At 35.5% G+C, this 12,638-nt stretch overlaps 1 protein-coding gene across 1 annotated transcript in view; it reads left to right on the top strand.

Moving 5' to 3' along the window:
* The window catches only part of LOC124287384 (double homeobox protein 4C-like), a 36,163-nt gene extending 28,610 nt beyond the window's left edge, over positions 1 to 7,553 (top strand). The window contains exons 2-3 of the mRNA XM_046723911.1: positions 6,724 to 6,902; positions 7,021 to 7,553. Coding sequence (XP_046579867.1) covers positions 6,783 to 6,902; positions 7,021 to 7,377 — 477 coding nt within the window. The 5' untranslated portion in view covers positions 6,724 to 6,782 and the 3' untranslated portion in view covers positions 7,378 to 7,553. The remainder of the gene's footprint in view (positions 1 to 6,723; positions 6,903 to 7,020) is intronic.
* Positions 7,554 to 12,638: the final 5,085 nt, after the last annotated feature.

Below are 12,638 nucleotides of genomic sequence, written 5' to 3'. Positions count from 1 at the left end.
CAGCCCAGCTGTTGAAACCCGTATTCCCCAGAAAAGTCTGGGGAAAATTACTGAAACGTTAGAACTCCGATTTCGCGCGTTTTTTTTCAACGCGTTATTTTTCAACTTTATAAGTTGAATTTGCATTTTTGACGATTTGTTTCGGTAAGTCCATACCGAAAGGTATCAGAATCTGCAAAGTTGTGTTTTACGTTGCATGTGACCTTTAAATAAGAAAGGTATCAAATTCTATGTTCTTTTTGTAGATTTTGCAAAGGCTTTCGACTCTGTTCAAAAAGAAAAGTTATGGAATCTTCTAAATAATCATTCCTTAAGCAGTAAAATGAGTAAACTTTATGATAACGTAAAGATGTGTGTGAGAAACAATAATGAATATCTGAAACCTTTGAGAGCCAAATAGGAGTAAGACTAGGTTGTATCTTGAGTCCATTTCTATTTTGCTTTCTTTATCAATGAACTAGCCATACAGATTCATGAAAACTGTTCAAATGGTATTCAGCTACATCCAGATATAGTGGTTTAAACATATTTTATTCCATTCAAGAAGAAAGAAAAGGATTGGCAAACAAGCCTAAATGGCTTATATTAATGCCGCTCCATAATACATATGAAGATTCACATTTGTGCAAAATACATGTTTATAGTGGTTATAACAAGTTATCTCTGAATAATAACAATCATGGATATCTACAATTTATCTTGGTTCAGTTTCATGGCCAGTTGATACAAATAAAAAATATAAGAGAAGCTACAAAACTTTATGAATCAAAACGTTTTGATGTAATAATGAATTGATGGACTGACCGTAGAATATCCATATTCGTCTGATGAGATACCGAGTTATTGCCATTTAGCACATCCCGCAGGGAGAACCCTTTCACATAGAAATACGATTCGTATCGAGTGGTATTATATCTAGGACACATGAAAAATAGTGGAATACATCCTCATGATCTTGTGAGCAGGAACAAGAAGCATTATCAGAAATGAAACGATTATACTTATCACTGTTTAAGTCACTGCATCCTAATCTAAGGCGGCAGTGTATTATTTGACAAAATCGGCTACCAAAATTTAGATCGAACATTGTGTTGGTATTAACTTGTGGTGTGATTGAATTCTTAAACTGTCCAACAGAGGAAGCGTTTGTAGCATTTGTAGGTAGGTCATTCCACAGTTTAATTGTATCGGGCAAAAACGATTTGGCGTAATTAGCAGATTTACATCTTATAGACTGATAATTTTCATTATTCCTAAGATTGTAGTTACTGTTATCAGAATACAAACGTGCTAAGCGCGATTTCCGTCGTTAACATCGGCAGGCAAAACGAAAACAACGCAAAGAACTATCTCGTGAACTTGAAATTTCTTCAGAAACAGATATTAATACCTTCTTTAAATCTGTGCGTAAGCTGAGACGCCCGCGGTCAACAGTTGACCAATTAGTGTTTAACAATACCCACACGGACACACCAGAGGCCATATGGTACCTGTGGGGTGCTTACTATGCTAACCTCGCCATACCACATCATGCTGAAACTTTTGATGATGAATTTAAAGCATCTGTGGATATCAAACTGGCAGATATAATTTCACAACCTGTTGATTCTACTGCTGCTGACGCTGTACTATATGCCGATATCCAGCCATCAGAGTTAAAACAACATCTGGTTAATCTAAAGCGTAACAAATCCCCTGGACCAGATCACGTAAACAATGAACATCTTATCTATGGAGGTGACGTACTGGTCGATAAGCTCTGCGTCTTATACAATGCAATTATGAAAGCTGTGTACTTTCCCAATATCTTTAGACTGGGTATGATTGTTCCACTTTATAAAGGAAAAGGTGCAAAATGTGATCCCAAAAACTACAGAGGTATCACCCTAACCTCCTGTATAGGGAAACTATTTGAAAAACTATTACTGTCACGTCTACAATGTTATATAAGCCATATTAATCCCCACTTTCCAGACTCTCTACAGTTTGGATTTAGAAAAGAACACGGTGCAATTATGTCGACGTTCATGCTCAATGATTGCGTAACATATTATGCTGAGCGTGGCTCCCACGTTTTCTCAGCTTTTCTCGATAATGAGAAAGCTTTTGATCACATCTGGCATGGCGGTCTATTTTTAAAACTCCACAATTTGGGTATAACGGGTAAAATGTGGAATCTGCTATATCACAGCTACACCTGCAGCTCTTCTTTGTAATGTACAACGGAAATAAGCTCAGACACATTTGAAGTAAAAACAAGGTGTAGGGCAAGGTAGAGTCTTGTCTGCATGGTTCTTCCTTGTCTTCATAAACGATTTACTAACTGAATTAAGACTTAGTAACAATGGTATATGTGTATATGGTATTGATGTACCATCAGTCCTGTTAGCCGATGATACGACACTGTTAAGTACCACTCCGTCTGGGCTGCAGAATTCACTTCATATTGTTTCAGAATATGCTTCCAGATGGCGCCTAACATATAAGGCATCGAAAAGCACTGTTGTAGTTTTTCGGAAGGGAAACAATCTTGTCCTGAGCTCACATTCTCCTTTTTGCGACACCTCTATTAATATAAGTCCATCAGTAAAATATGGTGGTATCCTACTCTCATCAGATCTGTCTTGTAAAGATAGAGTTTTCGCTAACTGTCAAAAGGCCAGGCAAACCATAAATTCCTTGCGCTCATTGGGTCTTAACAGTACTGACTTACATCCAGTTACATGTGTTAATATATGGAAAAGAATGGTTTTACCTACAAGCTTCTATGGTTGTGAAACCATGCCTACGCTATATAGCAAAAACATTGATTTGGTGGAAAATACCCAACGATATTTCGCTATAAGGCTCAATGGAAATTGAGACTCTCCATTAGAGAAAATATGTCCAGATATGCTGTAATCCATCAAACACTGAGTCTACATAGACTTTACACTCTAATGTATCTGTACCCAGAATATAAAGACAATATACAACTTGCTGTACTAGTCGGTTCTAAAGCCAAATTCTCAAAAGAATGTATGCTTTGTAATAAGTACTGCTATGACCACGATGCCCACATCATTTTGCATTGTGAATCTGTAATGAACCAAAGAAATAACTTTTATATGACGCTACTTGACCTACTGGACGTAGAATTATATGTCTTAATTGAAATGCTTGATGATGAAGATGCCCTTGTACTGTTTTGTGGTGCAAAACTTCACATCCCTGGCCTTCATGAAACAGCATGGCAAACGATCATACTACATTTTTCAAACTATATCTATTCTTTAAAGAATTCCTTGATGTATACTTTCTGAACTATCATTGTTGTAAATATCCGTGCTTTGTACATATCATATGTAGATATACACTGTATGTAACTAACTGATGTTTGTTTATGTAATCTTCGAATATACTTTTGGAGGAAGTAAAGACATTCATTCATTCATTCATTCATTCATTCCCTGGAGCAAGATCACAAAGATAGTCAGGAACCATATGGTTTACCATTTTGTAAAATAATGTTAATTTAAATGTTTCTCTCCGTTTCGATAAGGAAGTCATGTTTGTCTCATGATATAGTTTCGCATGGCTTGTACCTCTAACTGCACCGCATATTGTGCGTAAGGCATCTAAGTGAAGGTTTTCTAGTGACAAGGACTGTTCCTTTGTACAATTGTCCCAGAGATGACAGCAATAGTCAAACAGAGGTAAGATAAAGGATTTATACATTGTTACGAGAGTTTTGCGTGATAGTCTATATTTAAAACTACGAAGGCAGTTAATCATAGGGCTAATTTTCCTTATCATTTCATTAATGTGGGAATGCCAGAGGAGGTTTTCCTGAAAAATAATGCCTAGGTGTAGTATAGCTATTTCTTCTATTATTTGCTGATGATATCATACATCTCTCTAGCACTAGTAGTATTCGCGGACTACAAGCAGAAATAAATTAATTAGAAACATACTGTCATGAATGGAAACTAGCCGTAAATAGAGATATAGTATAGCTATTTCTTCTATTATTTGCTGATGATATCATACATCTCTCTAGCACTAGCACTATTCGCGGACTACAAGCAGAAATAAATTAATTAGAAACATACTGTCATGAATGGAAACTAGCCGTAAATAGAGATAAAACTAAAATAATTGTGTTCAAGAATGGAGGTAAACTTGCTGCAAAAGAGAAATGGTACCAACAAGGTGAAATGATAGAAACAACTACGTCTTACTAATATTTAGGAGTTTACTTTAACAAACCACCTATCGTGGTCCTTACATGTCAGAAATGCATCGATGCAAGCAACGAAAATACTAATTGGTATAATTAGATATCTTTATATTCTAGGTGCACGTGACTTGTCACACAAATCATATTTTAGAATCTTCGATGCTAAGATTAGTCCTATACATCTATATGGTTCTGAGGTTTGGGGACTACAAACATTTGATACACTAGAAAAAGTACATTTATATGCAATAAAAAGATTTCTTGGGGTTGAAAGTACTACTTCAAACATAATGGTTTATGGTGAATGTGGTAGGTTTCCATTATTTGTTGAATCTAAAATGAAAGTAGTAAAATATTGGTTAAAAATCGTAAATATGACATCTTACAGATTACCCATAAAATGTTACAATATGATGGTTTTGTACGATAGAAATTGAAAACGTAATTGGGTCACAGATGTCTAAAATTTACTATTTTCTACTGGTTTCGGTAATATATGGCTAGAACAGTGCATAAACTTGCATCCAACTTTTCTCATATTCATTAAACAAGGGTTACAAGATATGTATCTCCAGACGTGGCTTGACCAATTATCTGTATCAAACAAATGTTTCTATTACAGAATGTTTAAGCAATCTATATACAATGAAACCTATTTATCATCTTTGAATGTCAGGAAATATAGAATCACGCTTACAAAATTTCGTTGCTCCTCCCATGATTTGTTAATAGAAACAGGTAGATATATTGAAATAAAAAAAGACGATAGAATATGTAACATATGTGACTTGAATCTAATTGAAGATGAACATTTTTTCTTTGTGTTTGTCCAGCCTACCACAATTTAAGAAATAAGTGTATTAAGAAATATTAGTTTGAACATCACAATATTTATAAATTTATATCTCTGATAACCTACTCTAGCAAGGAACACCTAGAAAAGTTGTCAGTGTTCCTATACCAGGCCTTTTTACACAGGACAAATGTACTCTCTACTGCCTAATAACAACATAGTCAGTTTACATGTACTACAGGCCTGAGTCCTCTTAAGTGCAAGCAAATAAAGACTATTTACCTTTATCTACATGTATCAATCCATCCATTGATACTCTAGACCCTGGTTGCATCTCACTTATTTTACTGCCGTCTTTGAAAAGGTTATATGCAAAATGCATGTACTCACAATCACTTTGGTGTAAAGTTTGGGACTAGATGTTGCCAAATCATGGATTGTCGCCTCAAGCACGGCTGTTATGATGTAAACGCAGAGAGATACAATCGACATTTATCGGAAACTGCCAAATGTCCATGTGGCCATTATAATGAAGACGTCATTTACTACCTTTTTATATGTCGGAACTATAAAACAAATGAAGCATTTTTATATTCAAGAATACGATGTTAAAACAGCTTTATACGGTAACGGCGCAATGAATAATTCAACTAATAGTGATATTCTGAACTCATTAGGTGCCTGACTCTGAAGGTGTGGCCTGCAACTTACTGACTTGAGTTGAAGTATTTCTCAGCGTGTGCTGATCTTAATGCTGCTTTATTTCCGAATGGACGCTTGAAACGAACGTGTTATGAAGTTTGCGTGAATGAGCTGGTCTAGTTTACCGACATATGAGGCTTTTAGGGGATCTTTGTTGGATTTTTAGGTGAAAGTATTGAGTGCTGTGGTTTACAACAAAAATGATAACGATTACAGAAATTGAAGGGCATTACACTAATATGAGGTAGTGTTTATACAGTTGAGTGGATTGTGGTGGTGTTACAATGGCGTGGAGATGGCTGTTAAGTACACAAAGAGGTTGATCTTGGGACAGAAGAATATAATCGGCTTAATGGGATAAGGCAGTAGTATAAACGAATTGGTAAACAAAGGAATTTTGAATCTTGACAGATACATTGCATTACAGAAATAACATATCACAAGAATTCAAGAAGATGTTATTCTACGAATTGTTAATTATCGTGGCTTCCTCGTTTAAACTAATCCCCAAAGCAAACCGCTCATGTAAATCTTTTGGCAACAAACATTGCCCGACAAAAGGCTATTTGTCCGCGTGCGTTGGTCTCATTCAACCGTTTACGTTAAATCTCATTGATAATGGGCGTCTTCCAAAACCATCTGTAAGCCAAACTGCAGTGGAATTGATTGACTGAACTCAATCAACAACCGTCACCTCCAATAGGGTATATAAAACGTGAGTATATCTCACCTCTCATCACCCTGGAATCAGCAACCCTGCCCCTTGACTCGTTCTCAAAGATGGCAAAATCATACTCCGACCACTCGATCAGCACGATCCTTGGTTTGCAGAAAGGTTAGTATTCACGCATAGCAAATTAAGGATTAAATAGTCAAATTGAGTTCAGTGGGATTTCAAATCATGACACCATCTGATATTAAGGCAAATGTAGTTCGCTGAAGGTGTGGGAACAATACCCTGATGTAACTTGATCCCAGTGAATTTCTATAATGTACTTTTTTCATTCAGAATTCCCACGAACATCCAGTTCAACAAGATGCCGGACGGTCCCAGAAAGACGACGTACCATGTACAGTCAACATGCGCTTGATAAGATGGAGGCGATCTTTGAAAAGAATCCCTACCCAGATCTTGACATCAGAGAGAATCTTTCACAAGAGCTCGAGGTCCCCGAGTCGAAAATACAGGTGTGTAGTTATGACTTAATTAATAATTGTGTAAATCAACTTAGAAATTGAATTCAATTGCACTGAAGAAGATGCTTTACTGAATGATGGTCACCAAATTCTTTTGTTATATTTCCAGGTGTGGTTTCAGAATCGTCGTACTCGGCGAGGACGTACCAAGACCCGACGTGGACCCTGTAGCACCAAACAGACAGTCAGTAAACCGTCATACTCTCATCCCATACAGCCTCTCCCCTACTGCAACCCCCTATCATGGTTCCAGGCTCCGTCACCCTCGCTGCCATATCTTCTACCCCGTTGTTCCCCAACAGCTGACCACTTGATCACGTCTCACTCCGGAGCCCAACACTTGAAATCACAGCAACAAGACCATCTGAGAGAACTGTTGATTGGAGAGTTGAGGGCCTACGAGGTCAAAGCTTCCAGCTCCACGGTATCTGATGGTGATTCCAACTTAACATCAGATATTTGCTGACCTCACAAGTGAAGTATCATTAAAGTGCTATCCGTTGCCGAGAGAACTACGTATGGGTTAGTGCTACAAACAATGAAAACCCAGTCAATGGTCAGGCGTTGATGGTGCTACTCCTGGGACAAATGCCTATATTCGAACCGCCTTCTTGAATTCTGTAATAAAGAGTCTCCATTCCACGGATTTTCATGTCGTTTGTTTGTGGCATGTCTCTCATTTGTTGATAATATAGTGATCACTAGACGATCACCATGTAATAAAGACAAGGGCGCCATGCTGGGACTATACTTGGATGGGGTATTGGTACTGTTCAGCGCTTTCAAGACGTAAAAGGTCCTTGCGATACATATCTTAAAACTGCTTTATTTAACCATAAGACTTGTGAATGTATATATAACATTGTAATGAAGTACTGCGTTGTCGCATACATTTAGAGAACACCATAACAAAGTAGATGTTTATATTGCAACATCACACCAGTATTTATTGGCAACATATTTGTTTAACCATGTCAGTGTCAATGGCAGTCTGACTGCGATACAGGGATGAGATCTTTGGGTATCATGTGCAGCCGTTCATTCAAGAGACGTAACAGCACGTTTCAGCAAGATAATGCCCATCCACATGTCGCTCGTGTTGTGATAGATTTCCTGAGACAGCATTCTGGTACTCCTCTGGCCATTTGTCTCCTATCGAGCACGCTTGGGATGAAATGGAGAGAGACAGAATCAGCCATTTACGTTAGCTGAATTGAGACAAGCGTTGGTTCAGACATGGAATAACATACCCAAAGCTTTCTTCCATTGCTTAGTGTTGCCTGAGTGTCTTCGTTGTCAAGCCTACATCGACGCCAATGGTGGACACACGATACTGAATTTGTGAACTGAATTTTGGCACCACATCTCTTCAAGGGCGTGTCACGAAGCCTCATGTCAAATCATACAGATTTCGATATTATCCTGTCAGCGGTTAAACAGTGATTAATGAAAACACCACAAATCATGTTCATATCTTTTTGCGTTAAAAATGGCATAATATCAAATAAGACGACTCCAAAGTCAATGGCCCATTTCCTGTCTTAAATGTAATCATGTATGCCATATATATTTGACATATTCGAGTTGCATAACAACATCTTTCTTCAAAGGATCTTATTTTAGCTACGTATATGGTATTTGTGATAGAAAATCCCGCCTCGGTGTCACAGAGGAGGTCAGTTGATGATCAAAAGCCTTTAGGGAATTCGAACGATGTTTTATTTTGCAATTTCAGGTGATATTCAGAATATATAATCCCATACCTTGCTGCGTACCTGAGATGTACTAATTATTCCATACATAACGATGATACTAACAATGTAATAGTACTGGTACTACGAATAGAATAGAATAGAATAGAATTTGTCTTGCATCAACAGAGCTACTGACACATCAGAGAGAGATGAATTTAAGCATTTTCACATTTGAAAGAGATATGGTACTTGGATGTACGGGCTCTCTCAGTTTTCACAATTGGAAACTTATAGCGGCGGCCTGAATTTTGACAGCTTGATTCACGACTTGCCATCATACATTGATGATAAACATTCAAATCTGACTCCAGCTATTTTACTTGCAGTGTTAACAATTTTGTCTATTTTAGATTTGAGAAAATTGAGAGAGACCTGTACCAACAATGGAAGGAACTGCAATTATATTATTGTTGATATTTCAATAGAAGATAAAAGAATAACACCAACTAATCTTATGGTCCTAATAATGGTGATCCTAAATTTTATATTAATCTATTTGAAAATATTTTAAATTTTGAAAATGATTCTTTAGCAATAGTTGGAGACTGGAACCTGGTGCTTGACCCCACAATTGACCTTGAGAATTACAAGCATGTAAACAACCCAAAATTGAGAAATACTGTACTAGAATTTATAGAAACTTATAATCTTATTGACATTTGGAGAAAGTTTAATGGTAAATCTAGAAAATACACCTGGTGGAAAAAAAACAAGACAACAAGCCAGACTTGATTTCTTTATTGTATCAGAAGACAATTTCGATATAAGGTTGGATTCAGATATTCTGCCAGGCTATAAAAGTGATCACGCAACAATAACATTAACCTTTTCGAACACTTTAAATCAGGAAAGAGGAAGGGGCTACTGGAAGTTTAATAGTTCCTTCCTGTTAAACCCTGAATATGGTACTATAGTCAGAACTGTCCTAAATGATACTATTCAAGAATATTCAACAGAAAAAACTTATCATTTCAAAAACATTGATCACATCAATCTTACTATTTCTGATTCCTTATTCTTAGGAACTTTATCAATGAAAATTCGAAGAAAGACCATATCTTTCTCACCCTACATAAAAAACAAAAGCTAAAAATACAGAGGAACTGGAACTAAAAATAAAACAGTTTGAGGACAATATTAGAAAAAACTTTCAAAACATAGATGAAGAACTTCTTAGTGAATTATCAAAGTATAAGAAAGAAATGGAAGAAATCAAAATTGGGGAAATGAAAGGAATACAAATCCGAAACAGAATTCTTTGGTACTAAGAAGGAGAAAAAACTTCAAAATGTTTCTGCCATCTGGAAAATAGAAATTTCGCAAAAAAATCAATCAATAAATTGGTAACTAATGATAACAAAGAAATTACAGACAGTAAATCAATACTTAATGAAGTTATTTTATAAAAATCTCTATGCTGCTCAGGAACAGAATAAGGAGGAATTCTTCTTGAATCATTCTTTGAATGATATAAAAACTCCAACTCTTAACAAAACACTAAGAGACAATCTTGAAAAAGAAATCGGTATGGAGGAAATTAGCAATGCTGTTTAAAAGATGAAGAATAATAATAGCCCAGGGATTGATGGATTTCCTATTGATTTCTTTAATTTTTTCGGAAAGAATTAAAAATGTGGGTTTATAGATTCGTTAAAAATGCATCAACTAAGAATGAAATGTCTTTAAATATGAAAAGGGGCGTCATCACCTGTATTCCAAAATCCAATAAAGACAGAACATTACTTAAAAACTGGAGGCCTATCACTTTACTCAATGCTATTTTTAAAATTATCAGCTCCTGTATTGCACATAGATTAAAAGCTACTTTAGATAATCTTATTCATTGTAATCAAACTGGTTTTATACCAGGTAGGACTATTAGCGAAAATACAAGACAACTATATGACATAATGTTCGAAACAAGGAAACAAAACATTCCTGGCTTGCTAATTCTGATTGATTTTGAAAAAGCATTTGACACTGGTTCTAAAAGATTTATCAACCTAGTTTTACATAAATTTGGATTTGGCCCCGAAATGTTAAGATGGATAAATATATTGACTTTTGAAACAACATCTTGTGTCATCCAACATGGTAATCTCACTGAATTATTTGCTAATGAACGAGGATGTAGACAGGGAGACCCACTTTCCCCATACATTTTTCTTTTTGTAGCTGAGGTTCTTGGTTGTATGATAAGAAACAATGAAAACATTAAAGGTATTGTCATCAATGATAAGGAATATAAACTGGATCAATGCGCTGATGATACCGAACTATTTCTTGATGGAACGGAGGGGTGTTTATATCATGCTATCGACACAATTAATGCATTTTATAAAATGTCAGGTTTGAAAATAAATTTAGATAAATCAAAAGCAATCTGGATTGGGTCTAAATCTACTGATAAAATATGTAATGACCTGGAAATTGAATGGGTAACGGGTGAATTCGATGTATTAGGTATTAAATTTAGTCCAGATCTTGAAAGCCTATGGGTAATCAACACCAGAAAGAGACTGGAAGAAATTAATAGACTCTTAGCATCTTGGAGAAAAATACATTTATAAAACAGTAATAAACATTCTAGCAATCTCCAAACTAGTTCATATTTTCAATTCCTTGCCCAACCCTCCAGCAGAATTTATTACTTCGCTTGAAAAACTATTTTTTTAAATTCATTTGGAATGATAAAAATGATAAAATAAAGAGGAGTGTAATAAAAAGTAGATATGAAGATGGGGGATTGAGAATGATTGATACAAGCAGATTTATTGACGCTTTGAAGATCAACCTTAAGATTATATTTTTTAAAAAGTGAAAATAAAAACCCATACAATATACCTTTCAAAGACATATTCGGGGCGGTGGGGTAGCCTAGTGGTTAAAGCGTTCGCTCGTCACGCCGAAGACCCGGGTTCGATTCCCCACATGGGCACAATGTGTTAAGCCCATTTCTGGAGTCCCCTGCCGTGATATTGCTGGAATATTGCTAAAAGCGGCGTAAAACTCAGTCAGTCAAAGACATATTCAACTTTGGAGCTAATTCTGAAACTTTTCTTGAGATTGAAAACCCTTTTTTTGGCATGATGTGCTAAAAGCATGGAAACTATTTCACAAACAACATTATGTTGACCCAAATAACATTAATGAAATTCAATCCCAACCACTATGGTTCAATCACAACTTCAAAAACTCTACATATTTTATAAAGAATTGGGCAGAGAAAGGGATTATGAATATTAGGGATATATGTGATGAGAATGGATTACTATCAAAAGAATCTTTAAAAGAAAATTATCATATCAAAGGCACTTTTTTAGTTTTCATATATGTACTGAACATATTACGTGAATCTTGGAAATATACTTTAAAGCACTGTCTCTCTATTCCAGTCAGTAATTTGAATGTAAACCAATGCCAGATACATTTAGTAAAAGCATCCAAAGGCTGCAGAACTTTTTACGATAAACTTATTTGTAATAATAAATATCCAAACATTTGTAATAAATGGCAGCTTTTATTTACTGAAACTGACTTTGATTGGAAAAATATATTTACAGTATATAGAAAGGGATTGCAAGATACAAAGCTTATAGACTTTCAATATAGATTTCTACAAGGTAATATTTACACAAAAAAGGAATCGGTCAAAATGAAAAAAAACGACAACAGTTTGTGTTGTTTTTGCAAAGATGTAAATGAGAGCGTGTGTCATGTGTACTGGGAATGTCAGGAGACTCAAACATTTTGGATAAACCTACAAATTTGGCTTAACAATTATTATCCACATCCATTCAAATTATCAAAAAAACATGATTTGGTCAACTCAACATGAAAATAGATGACTAAATCACATCATCATTTCTGCAAAGAGACATATTCACTTATGCAGTATTAAAAATATGCTTCCAAATCTAACTTTCTATATAAAAACTCTAAAAGAAATATTCTTTGTGGAAAAACATATATC

Source organism: Haliotis rubra, unplaced genomic scaffold (genome assembly GCF_003918875.1).
Source record: "Haliotis rubra isolate DU_JTF1 unplaced genomic scaffold, ASM391887v1 Scf1107, whole genome shotgun sequence".
Classification (NCBI taxonomy): domain Eukaryota; kingdom Metazoa; phylum Mollusca; class Gastropoda; order Lepetellida; family Haliotidae; genus Haliotis; species Haliotis rubra.
This window is presented reverse-complemented; position numbering and strand designations above follow the sequence as displayed.